The sequence below is a fragment of the Thermobia domestica genome, chromosome 12 (assembly GCF_964235325.1).
Source record: "Thermobia domestica chromosome 12, izTheDome1.hap1.1, whole genome shotgun sequence".
In the NCBI taxonomy this organism is placed as follows: Eukaryota; Metazoa; Arthropoda; class Insecta; order Zygentoma; family Lepismatidae; genus Thermobia; species Thermobia domestica.
The window spans coordinates 94,287,301-94,306,570 of record NC_137465.1 but is presented as its reverse complement, the minus strand read 5'-3'; the positions used below and the strand labels follow the sequence as shown (position 1 = coordinate 94,306,570).

At 36.5% G+C, this 19,270-nt stretch overlaps 1 protein-coding gene across 1 annotated transcript; it reads left to right on the top strand.

Annotated features, from left to right (window-relative positions):
• Window positions 1-13,132: 13,132 nt before the first annotated feature.
• On the top strand, window positions 13,133-13,978 carry LOC145666041 (uncharacterized). Its single transcript, XM_081733140.1, has one exon. It carries the CDS (start codon window positions 13,133-13,135, stop codon window positions 13,976-13,978), a length of 846 nt encoding a protein of 281 aa, XP_081589266.1.
• Window positions 13,979-19,270: the final 5,292 nt, after the last annotated feature.

Below are 19,270 nucleotides of genomic sequence, written 5' to 3'. Positions count from 1 at the left end.
GAAATGTGATGTACATATTTATCATTACTTCAAAACAGAATAATTCCACTGAGGAAAAAACTGTCTCGTTTTTCAAGAATGTCACTAAATATGCTATAAACAAACAAAAAACAACTTATAATTTAAGAATTTTCACGAATGTCCTGAGTAGTTGAGTATGAAACTAGAAAAAATATAATGGAGTGTATCTACTTTTACACTAGTGATCTTCCAAATCTTCCCTGATTCAGAACCCGTTCGGTTGCTTCTCTACGAAGACCCTTTCGCACCCTCTGCTTCAGTCCAATAGTAGATAAAAACTTTATCTTTAGGTTGCTTCTTCTTTGATTTGCCTTCATAGATTGTAAAATTAAACATGTAAAATTGCCGACTATAATATGCGGCCTGATCCGGGATCCGTAAAAGAACTTGATTTTTCTGACTATCGAATGAAAAGGTAATTTCCCGATTCTTCTGGAATTTAAGCAATGTGTAAAATGTCTTACTTTTCCTTTTGTTAGTTTGAAACTCTGTTTTGACTGAAATGTCATTTGCTTGAAGCTTCAGTTCAAATTGAATACGGCACTATGAGATCTTTGTTGGTATCGTTATACATTGCATGAAGCTTGGTTGCACTAAGATAGCTAGGAAGATATTGCTTGGAAAACTAGCTGCCCTGTAATAATGTTTCTCAACGGGTGTAAACATCTCGATAAAAGATGTAACTACATTCATTTTAGCTTTAAAAAAGAGAGACTTGCGATCTCCTCTTTTTCCACTGCCATCGTGACAGTGCTAAAATAACATTTACAGATACGCTGAGCCCTTTTCTCACATACACCCACTTTAGTGCAAAATGTTTTTCTTACAATCCTGTATAATGATTTCTTACCTTCTTCTGATTTGGGGACAATATAGCGAATTCAGAGTTCATTAGTTTGCTTTGGTTCATTTCTTGCTCACTTCCGTTTTAGGTGATTTGCATATTGTATGTTACAGTATGAAATTGTCTTGGACCACTTTGGTCTTCTCCTCATAATAACGCAGGTGGAATTTGCACACATCTTGTAGAAAAAGTTCTTTACATTTAAAAGTCCTTCCCACATGGTTACAACCAGGTACCCGCGGTAAATCTCTAGACGAATACAGTTGTCTCTTTGCTATGTTTCGTTGCCATATTGCAGGGTTTACTTTCTTCTTTCTTCCTTTTCCAGGTCTGCATAGAACAATAAACCTTTGCTGCTAACTTTCTTCGATACTTTCCATAACTTAAGAAACCACATCTTAATTGTCTTCTCTTGAAAATAACGTGTATTTTACTCATAATCGAACAAAGGAACAGAAGCTAACAAGCCTCTAAAACACTACAGCAGAAAGAAAACCTATTGTTGGAAACTCAGTTACTATGGTACGTAATTCAAGGAAATTCTACGGAATGCGTTTGTATCAACGAATAGAGCATCAGTAATTTACAAAACAAAAATTTAATAGTATTTAAAACACTATTAACATACAGTTAAGTTTAGGGAAAAGAGACGTTTTGAAACAAAACAGTTGAAACCTTGATGAAAGATCATTCTGAAAAGGAACATTTTGTTATGAAATTATTTTGCTCGAAAATGTCCGCCATGTTGCTGTAAACAAGAGACGTTTTGACACCAAATCCATATTGCTAAGATTTTTACAGGTTTCTAGATTGGTTTGCAGTAAAATCCTTGCAGAAATGATAGAGAAAGCATTAAAGATTAATCAACTGTCATTATCTCGATTTTCGAAACTTTGGACAAGAGACGGTTTGAAACTGAGCTCGACAATTAATTATTATCTTCTGAGTCGTAACACAAAATCATTCCCCAATGTTTTCTTAACAAATACTGGTTTCTTAATTTTTGTGGAAATGAATGAAGTATTTAGGTTGTTCCTATTATAATTATTATGTATAATACCTATCTCAGCAGGAGGAAGATAGTATACTTGAATTAAAATTCGAGCACTGTTTCGTATTATATTTTAGAGTCTCATCACGCATTCCCTTTCGGTATACGCGATTAGGGGGAGGACTATTGCAGTGTACAACAGTCTTATTGAATTTCGTATACCAAAAAGCTAGTTAGATAATTAAGCGGTGTTCAAATGAATGCCAAAGTTAAGTTCACGTAGGAAAATACTTGTCCACGAGCTTTGACTTTGCAAATAGCATGAAACAAGGAAATCCATTGTCGCCATTATTATTCAACTTTGTTCTCGAGTACGCTGTAAGGAAGATCAAAGATAGCAAACAGGGCTTAGAGATGAATGTTATTCACCAGGATATGCTGTATGCTGATGATGGAAATCTGATAGGGGATGATAGGATAAAATTAGAAAGAAATGCAGAGATTTATTACACGCTTGGAAGAACATGGGTTTAGACGTAAAGACAAAGAAAACTAAATAGATGGAAATTGATCGGGATCGTAATACTGCAAATTATGGACACGACAAAATATCAAATAAAACTTTCGACAAAATGGATACTTTTAATATCTAGGATCAATATTAACAGCCCAAAATCATGCCACAAAGAAATTAAATGTCAACTCAAAGCAGGGAATTCGTGTTATTATTTATTTCAAAATCTTTTGTCTTTCCGAATTCTACCGAGGAATTTGAAGCTTAAAATGTATAAAACGATAATTATGTCTGTTCTGTTGCATGATTGCTAAGCATGGCGGCTTACTCTGGGGGAAAAACGCAGACGTAAAGTATTTGAGAATAATATTCAGGCCCAAGAGGAACGGGAATGGGGAATGGTGGAAACTATAATGACGAACTGCACAATTTATACCGTTTACCAAACATTGTTCGGATGATCAAGTCTAAGAGGCTCAGTTGGGCAGGTCACGTAGCCAGAATGAAAGAAAGTAGAAATTCTTCCAAACTTTTAACTGTAGCCAGGTCACGTAGCCAGAATGAAATCAGAAAACAACCTTTAGGAAGATTTAGACGGAGATGGGAGGACAATTTTAAGATGGATTTCGCAAAATACCAATAGAAATAAAAACAGACATTGGATCCAGTTGACTATGGGCAGAAGTCAATGGCGAACTCTTGTGAACACAACATTGAACCTTTGGAGAGCACGGCGTCTCAGTGGTAGAGCACTTACCTCTGGTGCGTGGGGTTATTGATTCGATACCCGGTCAAGTAAGTTTGTGGTGGACAACATCGTGTCCGTGAGTTTTTCCGGGGTACTTCCGTTTCCTCCCATCTCATTTCACCAATTCTTTCATTGTTATTCACCTGCCTTAATCGTCGTCTTCCTTAGCCTCACGGGCATAATGGTGGGACGTTAAATTGAAAGATTTTGCACTATTGAACCTCTGAATTCCATAGGCCATAAAGTTAGTTAATTATTTAATGGGATATGGATGATTCCCTAGATGTAAAATTATAATCCATTAAATATTTAGTAAACATATTATATTAGAGTACGGCGTACACTTTATTTAAAATTTTTCAATTCTCACAATTTGGATTTAAAATTAATACCTTGGTCTTCGTCATGGTTAGAATTCTCTGTGAAGTGTATATGACACTCACTTTTATCTTTCTGTCTCTCTCTCTCTTTCTACATAATTTACTTTTCTCTCTCTTTCTTTATCGTTTTTGTCCCAGCTGCTCCACGACGAATCACGGGTTCACCAATACCTACATCCTCGTCATGTCCGAAGCTGGGAAGCGGCAGACTAGAATATAAGTATCGTAAAGTGAAAAGTAATTAAATTAAGCATGAACAACAAATTGAAACCAATTACATGAACAAATAATAAAACCTGATTTAAAATGTGTAACTTGTGTAATGACACTTCGCATGGATTATACTACATTTAGAATACATCAAGATTACAAACAAACAACTTTCTATTTTATGAAATTTACGGCCGTTTTCGAATTATTATTTGCGGTGGTTGTGTGGCGTGATTAATGGTTTAAACTGCATTATACTCACAATAATCTTCGACCAGTCAACTTCTTCGGGGTTGTGATTCAAGTGTCGAGTTCCAAGGGGTCACACGAATTCCACAATACGCCTCACAAGCGATGATACAGCTACTTCTATGCTGATATATTAATGGATGTGCAATTTTTCTTCTGGATTTCGATAGTAAACGTCCCAAACGGAGTATAACTGCTAAGTGCGTAGCAACATAGGAAAGTATCACAATGCAGCAAAACAACGTAGTGAAAAGTTTCACTAATTAGAACATTATTGGTAGTCCAAGAGACGCACTTTGAAATTTAAATATGCACTTTCAATTTTCAAATTAATATTTTGCTTGTTTGTTTGGCACAAAATATAAGACTTGGAGAGGCACAAGCACAACAGGCCTGGCGACTTCGGCTGAAGAGGCGCGAGTGCATTGCTTATCCAACCAGCTTCTACCTATAGCAAAACGCGTGGGCGAATGGTGTCAGTTCCGAAATCTAGTCACAAAGGAACAGTCACCAAACATGTAGGCATCACGTGATCAGGGTTCCTATTTTTGACCCTATATGGCTGTAGGACTGGAGCTAGAAGTACTAACAAAGACAAATAAACATACCAAACTGGTGAGACAAGACTTCGAGAGGTTTCTCTCATATACGAGGCTTGGTCAATTAAGTTCAAAATTAACACTGTATTTTACATCTTGCTTAAATGCGATGAATGAGCCTGGGGTCAGTGATATCCTTTTGACTCCTGCAGGTGACCGAGCAAATTGGTTCAATTTGCGAAGAGAACCGTGGCCGTCAGATGGTTAATGGTCTATGTTAAAGTGTCGCTGGGAAATCGCTATATTGTGGAATACCCTGTATATGAAGTCAAATCACTGGAAACTCACTAGGGGAATCGGTATATTGGGACGTCACTGTATATAATGGAACACATCTCACTTGTTAACTGGGGGCGCGGTGGCTCAGTGGTAGAGCGTTCACCTCTGGAGCCTGGGGTCCCGAGTTCGATCCTAGCCCCTGCCAACTGAACTTTGTGGTGGACAAACACCGTGCTCATGGGTTTTCTCGGGGTTCTCCCGTTTCCTCCCACTTTCTTCATTCCACCATTTCACTCATCTCTCATCATCACCGTCTCCTTTAGCCTAACCGGCATAAGCGTGGGACGTAAAACTCAAAGATTTCACTTGTTAACTATGAGGTTGTTCAGCCTGTATGACAATAAGCCACCTTTTGTTAACGCCACCTTTCATACTTGTAAAGCCACCTTTAAGCCACTATTAATAAAATGTTCATTGTCATTTCATTCATTTGTATTTGCAGTTTATAGTTCCATTTTTTCTTTTATTTATCTATTTATTGTTCTTTTTTTAATTATTGGTTTCTCACCAAGAATGAACGTTTCAGTTGGTTTGTCGATACTTCTTCACTGAACGTACTGTACAACTTCTTCAAAATTATAATAATCACATCAAACCAAATGAATATACGAATACACATTAGCACAAAATCCTTAATTACTAAACAATAATAGAAAATGTGTATATTAAATTCAAAAGTGTCACCTAATAATTTCGGTTATGTAAGCGCTGCCTGACAACGGTTTACACGAGAATTCCTAATATGTGTATCTGCGTAGTGTAATATGTGTATGCTCCCTTTTACAGCAAAACTTTATCGACAAACGAGCCCTCTTAACCAAATTCGCATTGTGACAAATTAAATGATTACTAAATTGAAACATATAATTGAATGCCCGAAATAACTGTATAAAATAACATATATATTCACACATAAGAACATTAATAAAGCAAAATAATTTTGAAAACAAGGGCAAGCATTTCGTAAAATAATTATAGCATGAATTATATATTAATTATGTAAAATACTATATCGCAACTTACTAAATATTAAAAGTACTAAAGGAATACAAGATCATTCAAAGTTTATAATTTCGATAATCATATTGCTCAAACGATGAAATGGAAGATTCGTTGAAACATTTCGAATAAATTTGTAATCCCATGCCAACTCACAAAATATTTTTTTTCAATTTATTGTTATCTAAAACCACTATATCAGAATTTCTTTCCTTCTAAGTTACAAATGATACTCACAAGCATGAATTTTTATCTTCATCGAATCATCAATGTTAACTAAACACGTGCATAGGCATTAACGCTAGTGCATAGATCTTTATAACATTGGAAAACATACAATCATTAACTGAAACAAGAACTTCTAATGTTGTTTTCACTAAAATATCTCAATGCTAATGGCAAAGTGGAACCCTCTACTAACACATTCATGAGCGTTATCGCAGGCAAACGTTACAAGAGGGATATACTATCCGCCTCTAAAAATATATCAAACACTTACAATAAAATAAACATTCTCTACTCATCCAGCATTCACGAGCTAGGCATTCGAGAAGTAACGAGGAATAACTATTTCCAGACGTGAGCTGCCCTCTACGGCCTTTGGCATCACGTTAATATGCACATGCGCCATAGCAATAAATTTACATAAAGATCACGCTCTATAACAGCTTTTTGGCATCTAAAGTAGCCCTAAAACATTTATAATGCTCATTTGCCGTTTGGTGAAAGCCAAACGCATACAGCGTAAAAATACTTTATATACAATTATTTTGTTCGCTCGATGAACATTATCAATATCCACGTACCTAGTTGATTTATGCCTGATTCCATTAACATATCATGAGTAATGGGACCTACACATTACTAGATCATCCATTGTTATAGTAATTATACAACGAACAAAAACTTTCCTTGTCTTTTCTCTTGTAATACGAAAATTTCTAAATTCAATTTAAATTTTGTTACATTGTATTATTATTGTGAGAGTTTATTGACAAGTACTAATTTAGAATAATATTTTTCTCTCCTTTTAAACCAATAAACATAAAAACAATCAGTTAAGAAACAAAATAATTCATTGGTTACAAATATTCTATTCATATGAATTATAACCTTGGTTGCGTCTAAGTCACTGCACATTACAATTACTTCGTCTAAATTTACATTTTCGGGAGCGCTTTACAACCAGACTTCTTACAACCCATAGTCTTTTCGCTTAACGTCACCAAGAACTTATCTTCTCAAATTTCACCATTTGAATGTCTTTTTGGTTTTAAACCTATGCATCAGGCATAAATCATCAGGCAATTTTAAATACCCCGTAACAATGCGAAGATAATGTCATTCGTTTACAGCAATTGCAAGAGATTAGGGACAGAGCGGAATCTCTTTACAGATTACGGAGATTAGGGACAGAAAATATTTACAAACGTCATAAAACGGCTAGAAAATTTTTTGACAAGAGAGCACAAAACCTGCTTTTAAAGAAGGAGAAAAAGTTTGGATATTGGACACTACAAGGAAGAAAGGTCACGCCAAAGCATTCAGTGGAAAGTTCATTATCCAAGCATAATTGAACAAGTGGAAAATACAAATTCCTATTTTGTTAAGTATAAGGCTGCCCGAGGATCCTAAAGATAGACAGCATAGTAGTCCAGAGATTGAAGAAGTTTTATGAGAAGGAAAACCCGGAAGAGGAACACCATCTTGAAAACTCTGACGAAGAGATGCCTATCAACGTCTGCACGGAAGACCATACGATAAAAAAGAAGAAGAGATGTGAAGACCATCAAGGACCACCAACTGAAGAAATTTTCAACCCCAGGAAACAATGCATAGAAGAAGAAGAAGTTATCATCTATTTTCTTCATATCAAAACTGTTGTGATTGCTGAAAATCTAATAACGTGGGCAACTATAGGAAAGAATTCCACAGAAGAGAAACCGAAATTTGCTTGTAATACTGCCATCAATCAGAAGATTAGTATTTATAAAGGTAACATAGTGGACATAAAAGCAGATGCCTTAGGAAATCCGACGAATGAAACCTTAAATCCTTTAGGTGGTACAGATAAATCTATTCAAGACGCTGCGGGAACTGAACTTTCAGAAGAATGTTTGACCATATCATCGTTAAATCCATGAGAAGCGAAAATTGCCAATGGTGATCGTTTACCAGCTAATTATGCAATTACGGCATGTGGACCACGGAATTCAGGCAAGAAGATTTTACGGGAAACGTACAAAAATTGTTTTAAAGTAATGTTGCAAAATTATCTCTCTACTATTGTACTACCTAACATTTCGACTGGAGCGTTTAAATTTCCGAAGTTAGAAGCTGCCAAAATTGCTTTGGCTACAACAAGAATATTTTTTAGAGGAACATCTAGATGACGTAAACCGTGTCGTATTTTGTGTTTATGACAGAGAAAATTGGGACATTTATCAGCGATTATTCCCATATATTTTCCCATTGATGAAGAACTTGTTAGTCCATCTGTTTGCACGTAACATCTATGTGGATTACTTTTCTTCAAGATTGGATTGTGAATAGAAGGACCTTGTAGATGGATGGTGAACTTTCTTTTAGCACTGGCCACGCTTAGAAGTTACTTTATCTTGGTTTTGAATTGTGCATCCAAATTCACCGGTGGAACATTTCGAAAACTAGGAAAACATTGAAACTTGAAGTACTTCAAAGAGTTGAAAAAGAAATTTCGAATTACTAGGTTATTTACGATCAGCTAGCCTCGTTAACAAATTTGGAACACATTGGTATCTTCAAGAATTGTATTATTTCATTTGATTGGACAACGTATAACCAGACGTTTCTTACTTCTATTTTTTTGAAATGTGAGTATGTAAAGAATGGAGAAAATTAACGACACGCATATGAATAGATATTTCGATGACTACATTAAGATGATGTAAGAAGATTGATGTCAAGATTACAAGAACCGTGCTCCATCCTTTTAGATGTCCAGGATTCGATGCATGATCGACGTCCAGAATTCGGTCCCCGAAGACGACGAGACTTAAGAAAGAAGATAAGAAGAATTTGTATGTTAGTTAGGGCTGTAGGTTATGTGGTGAATAGTTCAATCGTGCTGATTTCATATAGTTTGATTACAGCCAGCTATAACCATATCTTGGAATTCTTTTCCATTCTACGGACATTCCAAAATCATTCCACAATCATTCCAAAACTGACCATTGGGGCCCTACTTGAAGTGCTCAATAATTTCGGGGGCCAAATCATGTCCCATTTAAATAACATGGGAACGATTTTTCAGTTGCCCATAAAACCACAATAAAGTTTATTATTACTATTATTATTATTATTATTATTGGTGATTTACTTGGATAATGCTATCGGAAACGTACAAGGATACCAACTTTTAAGTTTTAATTCCAATTCTGGGTACGTAAAACAAGATTTTAGGCCGAGAAAATCTCCCATAACAATAATATGGGATAAAATTTCTCCTCCTGATTAGACCCCGTAAAAACTGAAAATATTCACTTTTCGGAATTTTCCTCTAGGTTATACGCGAAATGCTACAATCATGCAAACGCTGGCCATTGGGGCCCTACTCGAAGTGTCCAATAATTTGGTGGCCAGAACATCTCTCTTAAAAATAACATGGGGAACATTTTTCAATCCCATTAGATCCCTAGAAACACAAAATATTCACTTTTCGGAATTTTTCTGTGGGTTAGTCCCGGAATGCTACAATTTTTCAGTTGCCCATAAAACCTCAATAAATTTGGATTCTTTTTATTTTTGGTGATTTACACCTATGATGCTTTCAGAAACGTACAAGGATACCGACTTTGAACTTTTAATTTCAATTCTAGGTACCTAAAACATAAGATTTTATGTCAAAAAAAAAAATCCATATGAATAACGGAGAAAATTTTCTCCTTTCCACTAGACCTCTCAAAAACTAAAAATGTTCACTTTTGGCACTTTTTTCGGTCGGTCATTTCCGGAAATGAACAAACATGCCAAATTTGAAGTTTCCACGTTAACCAGAAATATGCGTTATTTTCTGTCAGTTCATATAGTTTTATACATTATATGTTTATACAATTTTATGACGTTAGCGGCATCAACAACCTTAAGCCCGTCACGTTTGAGAAATGACGTCTCTCGGCGAGCACAGGATCCGGGGAAGGTAAAGGAAGAAAGGAATGAGGAGGGGAAGGAAGCGGCGTGGGGCCTATGTGTGCGGTACCATCCCGGCATTTGCCTGGTGTGAGTGAAGAAAGCCCAGGAGAAACCTCACTCAGGATGGCTGGCCTGAAAAAGCTATCCACCTTTTCGACCTAGTGACCCTACTGGGAATCGAACCCGGCACCGTTCTTGCCTTCGGCGCGAGCGTTAGCGCCTACGCCACAGGGGCCACAAATTGGAATTTAAAAATACAATTAAAATTTGGTATTGTAGGGTCTGGATACGGTTGTCTATGAAAATTACATGAAATAAATAAATAAAATAACAGTTTAAAACATTTTTTTTATGGGGAACTGAAAATCTTTCCGTGTTATTTCAAATTAAAGCATTCCAAGGTATTTATGGAACATTTTCTACACCCAAAAATGATTAGGCACTTCCAGTTAGGAGTACAACGATTAAATTGCCTCCTGGAACTATATAGAAAATTCCCAAAAGTGAATATTTTCCATTTTTTAGCAGCTTTAAAGAGACAAAAAAACTTTAATTTAAATAAACTTTTTGGATGTATAAAATCTTATATTTTAGGTACTGTAATTGCAAGCGGAATAAAAACTAGGAAGTTTGTTATGTTTGTAGGTTTATGACGAGCGAGGCCATAGGATGAGGAAATTTTGTATCTGGCGACAAATTCTCATCTACTTAAAATTAGAATAGTTACATTAAACTGTGTCAACTGCCAAGTTCATAAAGAAATTGAAAATTACAGCAACCGGGTAGGTAAGAAAATTCTAAACCAAGAAAATCAATTGAAAGTAAGGGCAGTCTTTTAAGTAAATATTGACAACAAAACATATTAATTTTCCAACTTGGTCAGAAGTTAGTAAATTTGGGACGAAGCCCCACCTAGCAAAAACATGAGCTAATTACATGAACCTTTAACTCTGCCAACTCCCAAGTCCATAAAAGAAGTGATAATTCACAGCAACTAAGACAATGTTCAGTCAAGTGAGTCAGTTGAACGTAGCGGCATTCTTTTAAGTGAATATTGCCAATAAGGCATTTTAATTTGCCAACTTTCAGAAGTTGGTAAATTTGGGACGAAGCCCCACCTAGCAAAAGCCTAGACTAGTTACATAAACCTTCAATTGTGCCACCTGCAAAATCTATAAAAGAAGTGATAATTCACAGCAATTAGGTAACTAAGAAAATGTTAAGCTAAGTAAGTAAATTGAACGTAACGGTAATGTTCTGAACAAGGCATTTGCCAACTTGATCAGAAGTTGGTGGCTTTGAGGGTAGGCTCCCCTTTTCTCTCCCTGAATGACGCTCCTGCTGAGACAAGACTTTCGGTTAATTTTTCCGGCCCTCCTGAATAAGTTATAGTCCCCCAAGAAAAACTTCCTGGGTACGCCCCTGTATGATTATTTAATTATATTTGTTACTATTTTATTTGCAATTTTCGTTTCTATGCAGTTTGCTCCGCAATTTGGATCGTACGCAGTGTGGGTCCTATGCAGTTTGTTTCTACGCAGTTTTCATCCTACACAGTTTTGACGCTACGCAGTTTTGGTCCTATATAACTATATAGCGTTTTTTCTTTATATAAGTTCCAAAAAATATTATTTCGTAATATTCTGTGATTATAAAATCATTCTTTTCTAATTGTTCGATTGTATGACCATACCTGTTTTAGTTCCTACGCCGGTTTCAGTTTCGGTCGTATGCAGTTTCGGTCGTATGCAGTTTGGACCGTACGCAGATTGGATCCTACGCAGTTTGGATGCTACGAAGTTTTGATCCTACGCATGTAACCCGCTCTGAAGTAGCCGGGAAATTTTAATCTGCCTGCTCTGCCAGATATTTTCAGTGTGTATTACAAGTTTTAGTACATGAATAAGCATAATACCCAACACATGTCCCGAAGCATACACAACGCATGCGTATAAAGCTTTGACTAGCTCTTGCAGACTCTTCCTACCCGAACAGATACAGTGCCGCCGCACCAAGTGCTGGTCTCCTTGTCCTGAGCAGTGTTCGTAGGTTTACGTTAAGAAAATTTCCTTTAACTGACTCAAAATTTTCGCTTCTCTTATCAATTTTTTCCTAGTTTGTTGAATGTTCAGTTCCTATGAGAGAAGTTACGTGCTAACATTAATTTAGCAATATTGAAAAAAGTGTCAACCACATTCTTTTTATTCATTTGGTTTATGCTTCTATTTTTAAACCTTTTCCTTCACTTTTTAAAAGGAATACAATGAATGCAAATAACGCTACATTGAACACACACACCAACTATTGCTTTGTATTGATTTATTTCTGAAGAACAAATAAAAATTTAAGCATTTATATTGGTCAATCAGACAGCGCGAGAATTGATCTGGATTTTCACGTTTGTTTTCGAAAAATTCCCTTTCTGCTAAATTTACCTCCAAAAATTCCCTAGATTATGAAAATTTCCCTCTAACTACGAACACTGGTCCTGAGGTCACTAGTATCGCTTCTTTACATGTGTTTTTACATAGTAGCCCAGCCAAATTAGATTTTTTAAAAAAGGAGCTAAACCCGAAAAAAAATAATAACAAGCTGACATTTTGTACATTCCTTTGGGAAGGTGTATATCACAACATGCTAAAAGTACAGAAATATCCGCTAACGGGTTTGGGCACTGTTGGAAGATGAGTTGGGCACAAAGTGTTCATAAACACGTTACTTGCCGTTACCAAGGAAAATGAGCAGTAGTATGTGTAAATAGAGATAGAGAGGAGACAGTTTGATATTAGATGGATTATAGTTAAGATTACAAGAAAGATTGTAAAGATATGAAGAAATAAGATTTCAGATTATGATTTAAGATAAGTATGTGTTCATAGAAGATTATATGTATAAGAGAAGAATAAGAGATATACGAAAAGATTAAGAATAAAGGGATATATACAGATATTGTGTTTTGCATGAGTAGCAGGAGTTTATGGCATAGTAGTGGTCACACACAATTTGTGGAATACGATTTTCGAGCTAACTAAGAGGCAGAGATCAAGTTTAGACAAACCAAAAATCTTTTTTAAGAACTTATTTACTTACATTGGCGCAGTCGTCTTTGAAAGAATCTACGTGGCAAAATGTCGTTATTATTTAGTTTTCCACCTTTCAACAGTGAAACAGATAAGCTACAATCGTACTTGGAGAGATTTGAGCATTTGTGTGTTGCTGTACAAATCCCAGAAGAAAGAAAAGTGTCAACTTTATTTACAGTAATTGGTTCTGAGACATACGAACAGATATGCAATATATGTTGGCCAGCTTCACCGGCTGAAAAATCATATGAGGAAATCAAATCTGCGATGAAATCATATTATGCATCCAATGTCAATATTATTTCCGAGAGGTATCAGTTTCACTCAATGAAGCAGAAACAAGAATCAATCTCAAGTTTCGTCTTGGATCTTAAAAGGCAGTCTTCTTATTGTGGATATACTTCTTGCTTAGATGAAAATCTTCGCGATCAGTTTGTTTTCGGTGACCCAGATGAGGCAATTAGACGCAAGCTATTAAACACGAAAGAATTGACCTTCCAAAAAGCAACAGAAATAGCCTTGACAATGGAAAGCACGGAACATCAGTTGCGGCTATATAAATCTAGTACTGAGGGTGTTTTAAATACGGTGCGTACTGCAAGGAAGCATTTTTCTAAACGGAATGACAAACAGTTATCTAGTTCTAGCTCCGTATCACCGGCATCGTCACCAAAGTCACCATTTCGATGTAATTATTGCAGGTTGCAACATAGGAAAGGAGCATGTCCTGCTTGGGGCAAGCAATGCTTAAAATGTGGTCGTAAAGATCATTTTGCATTGGCATGTCAATATGATACGTTTCAACCGCAGGAAAATACCATCACTACATCGGAACAGGAAGATCTCTTAACAATGAAAAAGCAACTGCATATTAGATCATATATTTGGTGAAACTGTGCCGGAACCGTCACGCTCGGAGGAGGAGTCACAGTATGGCATGGCAGATATCATTTTTTTTTTTTTTTTTTTTTGATCAAGATGAAAAAGATGATAATAAGCGCAAGGCAAAAGGGAGAGAAGTGACTAAAGAGTCAAATGAGGGAACGCAACAAGCCTTTATGTCGGTTCAGCAAGAAGAAAATCTGAGTAATTATCAGTCATTGGGCATTGCGGAGAATAATACTAGAAGCACTTCCAAGCGATTAAAGCAAGTTTGGGCCAAGTGGAAATTTAACCGAAAGTGATAACGAGAACGTACCAAGGATAACGATAGAAGTAACTTGAAGTCTCATTCGAGTGAAGTGGCAAGGAACACCCTGGATCAATGGCAAGAGAATGATGAACTTACCGTACGGCTGATGGAGAAGCAGGAGAGAATGCAGGCACAAATAGATTTCTTGATGGCCAAATGGTACGAGAGGCAAAGAAGCAGAATATCTGGGAGATGGCATGGAAACGAATCATCTTCATCAGATACTTAGATTAGATGTGAAGTTTTGCAAAGTTTTGTTTATGTTAGAAAGTACGAATTTTGTAAAGAGGGGAGAATGTTGGAAGATGAGTTGGGCACAAAGTGTTCATAAACACGTTACTTGCCGTTACCAAGGAAAATGAGCAGTAGTATGTGTAAATAGAGATAGATAGGAGATAGTTTGATATTAGATGGATTATAGTTAAGATAACAAGAAAGATTATAAAGATATGAAGAAATAAGATTTCAGATTATGATTTAAGATAAGTATGTGTTCATAGAAGATTATATGTATAAGCGAAGAACAAGAGATATACGAAAAGATTAAGAATAAAGGGATATATACAGATATTGTGTTTTGCATGAGTAGCAGGAGTTTATGGCTTGGTAGTGGTCACTCACAATTTGTTGAATACGATTTTCGAGCTAACTAAGTGGCAGAGATCAAGTTTAGACAAACCAAAAATCTTTTTTAAAAACTTATTTATTTACAGGCACCATATTGGAAAATGGCCGACAAAGTGTGGTATTTCAACGTAATGACTGATTCTTAGTTTAATAGCTATAACTCACGTTGTATTTGCACTATTGGTGTTATTTTTACTTCTTTCGAATAACAAACGACCACGCTTATAGACCACTATTACACTTACCAATTTATTCCACATGTCGGAAAGTAACTGACAAGTAAACCTTACGTTTGGGTGAATCGAGTTGCTGACTGAGACACATATGAGAAAGTAGTACTAAATGTGGTCAGTATTTCAGTGAAGTTAGTTGTAGATGCGAAGCTTCAGGGGTTTAGGAGATACAGCGACCAGAACATCACATGGAAGTACAGAATAGTCTTCATAGAATTGGAGGTAAAAGCTCTGTAAGACCTCTTGTAACGACAAAAGGTGAATAACAAATATATGGGTACATATTAGAACTAGGGGGAAGTCATATAGTAAGGGTATACCTGACGGCGGCCATCTTGAAATCCGCCATTTTGAATTAAGGTTAAGTTTTTAAAATAGGAATAGGGTCATGTGATACATAATTTAAGGCGCAAATTTAATCAAAAGAACAATGGTAACGTTAATTTTGATTTACGCGCAATTGGTAAAAAGGTACAGGGAAATTAAATATTGTTGGAGCATATGTATTAGTCCTTTACCCCATCTTGTAAATTTTGTGTTAATGATAATAATTAAATAAAAAGCAGGTGGATAAATATTAGGTCTATGGTAAGAATTGCCTTGATGGCGGCCATGTTCAAATCCGCCATTTTGAATCAGACAAAAGTTTTAAACAAAACGCATAACATTGACACCTTATTAATAGCAAATTTTACCATAATCCATACGTTAATTTTGATTTACGACTACTACTTTGACGGAATTGTTAACGACAAATGTGTCAAGTGTAACTCGATTGACTTTGTAAGGTGTGCTCACTGTGAGCAGAGCATTTGTGCAAGTCAAGCACACTTTTCTGAACTACATATTGATTGTACTAATTGAGGACTTTTCTGGAAGAAAGACCCAAGTTCAATTATGACTCAATTCCACTTTGGCCATTTTTCCTTACATTAGCAACTTGTTTATGCGATAACAAATGCTGGTTAATGATAAAGCAAAAATGGTTATACCGTTGGATTTATGGTAAAATTTGCTATTAATAAGGTGTCAATGTTATGCGTTTGTTTAAAACTTTTGTCTGATTCAAAATGGCGTATTTGCATATGGCCGCCATCAAGGCAATTCTTACCATAGACATAATATTTATTCGCCTGCTTTTTATTTAATTATTATCATTAACACAAAATTTACAAGGTAGGGTAAGGGACTAATACATATGCTGCAACAATATTTAATTTCCCTGTACCTTTTTACCAATTGCGCGTAAATCAAAATTAACGTCACCATTGTTCTTCTGATTAAATTTGCGCCTTAAATCATGCATCACATGACCCTATTCCTATTTTAAAAACTTAACCTTAATTCAAAATGGCGGATTTCAAGATGGCCGCCGTCAGGTATACCCTTACTATATGACTTCCCCCTAGTTCTAATATGTACCCATATATTTGTTATTCACCTTTTGTCGTTACAAGAGGTCTTACAGAGCTTTTATCTCCAATTGCATGAAGACTATTCTGTATTTCCATGTGATGTTCTGATAGCTGTATCTCCTAAACGCCTGGAGCTTCGCATCTACAACTTCACTGAAATACTGACCACATTTAGTACTACTTTCTCATATGTGCCTCAGTCAGCAACTCGATTCATCCAAACGTAAGGTTTACTTGTGAGAGATTTCTTTTTAAAAATCCCGAAAATTTCCCTTCTTCCTATGACCTTTCTTCTACATTAACCCAGAAAAAAATCATAATCTGAAATTTTGCACATATTTGTGGAAAGGTGTATATAACAACACAATAAAAGTCCTGAAGTATCTGATGACGGGTTTGGCCGCCATATTGGAAAATGTCCGACAAAGTGTGGTTTTCCAACGTAATTACTGATTCTCACTTTAATAGCTACAGCAGGAAGTAACGGAGGGATTTCCTTGGAAAATCCCCAAAATTTCCCTTCTTCCAAATAGTTTTCGTAAATACTAGCCCAGAGAAAATCATAAGCGGAAATTTTGCACATACCTTACAGAACGTGTACATAACCACATACTAAAAGTCCTGAAGTATCTGATGACGGGTTTGGACGCCATATTGAAAAATGGCCGCCGAAAATTGGTTTTTAAAGGTAATAACTGTTTCTTACTTTGATAGCTATAAGTCACGTGGTATTTGCATTATTGATGGTTCTTTCACTTCATTCGGATAACAAAGGGCTACGCTTACAGACCATACATTACACATACCAGTTTGCTCGACACCCGGGAAGTAACGAAGGGGTTTCTTTTAAAAATCACCAAAATTTCTCTTCCGAACATTAGTTTTCTTATAAAATACATTAACTCAGAAAAAATCAAAACAAGCTGAAATTTTGCACATACCTTTGAGAATGTGTGTATAACAACATACTAAAAGTCCTGAAATATCCGGTAATGGGTTTGGCCGCCATATTGGAAAATGACCGCCAAATAGTGGCTTTTAAAGGTAATAACAGGTTCACAATTTAATAGCTATAACTGAATTGTATTTGCACTATTAATGTTACATTTAGTTCATTCGAATAACGAATGACTACGATTCAGACAGTTACCAGTGTAGTACACACATGAGGGAAGTTACGGATGATTCTTTTAAAGATGTGTAAACTTTTTTTCTTCAGATTCCTTTTTCTCTATCAGTTAACCACATCGTCCTCTAAGATTAGCAATTAATCTTACATTAAATACACCATAATACACACAATATTAAATCCAAGTTTCATTCAAATCATAGTGATAGAATCCTAATGACAAAATAAAACTTCGTTAAGTACTACTCTTTGACTACGCATAGAGAGAATAACACATTCTTTCGAGGTACATCCCCTAACTGTTATGTTTACTTCTTCAACTTTAGTTGCCACATCTCCAAAGAAGTTCTTTGTGAATCTGAAGAGCAAATCTCGATTTATTGGAATACTTTCTAATCATCTCACGACTGATGTCTCCAGTGTTTTTCAAGCCTCTAGAGATGCAAATATCCAGATTTGCGTACAGATATAGAACTCTCTCCCAAACAGCCATATCCAGTATCTATTATTGGGTAAGATATTGATCTTCTTGTACTTTTGACCTTATTAGCAAGTGAGGAAATATAAAAGTAACCAAGAAAGTTCTGTCGCTTTTTCACCCACCACTTTCGAACAGCCATATGTCACCTACGACGTACCTGGAAGATCAAAAGAGTCCCGATCTGCATTGACGACTTTCTGCCAACGTCATAGTAGGCCATGGATTCCCTCGCTTGGATAGAACTTGGTGGGTCGTGAAGCGAAGAAGGTATCAAGTGCATTTTGCACCTCTACTTGGGATTTGAACTGGTGTCCTCTAAGGTGATTGCCCAAAGAATGGAACAAGTGATAAGCAGATGGTGCAATGTCCAGAGAGTATGGCGGATGAAATATTGTTTCCCATCTAAGGGGTAGAATGGTGTCCTGCGTCATCCTACTCACGTGGGACTTATGTCTCCAGAGGTTTGAGTTTTTCTTGAAGACGGCTCAACTGCTGACAGTACACAGTTGCATTGATGCTCTGACCAGCTCATAGCAGTTCCCGATGAACGATGCCGCGAGCAGTTCACCAAACACACAGGAGGACCTTCTGCTGTTGAAGTGTTGGTTTCGGCTGTTCCGGAACCGGTCCATGGGATGCTAACTAATGATGACGACGCCGTGGAGCTTCGTATAGGACTCACTTCTCATCACATGTCAACACCTGTTCAGAAATGGCTCCTTCCTCAGACGAGACAGCCAAGAAACACAGGTGTCTGCTCGCGTTGTCTTCTGGCCAGGAAGCAAATCATGTGGAACCCATAGACTCAACTTGTAGTGCATCCCAAGTTGATGGTGGTACCGAATGGTTTCTCCACCCACACTCAATTGTAGTCTCAGTTCCTCACATATCTGGCCACTGTTCACTTCAATTACTGCCTGAAGATCATTTTGTACACGTGTTGGTCTTCCGGCATGTGGGGCGTCTTCGAGTGTTTCGTCACCGTCCTCAAAAGTTGTTGAACCACCGCTGCACTGTACGCGTAGTCAGGACACTCACCAAAAGCATGATATATCTTCCACCCCGCTGCAGCTACATTTGACCCCAGTTTCAATTCGAACAGCATA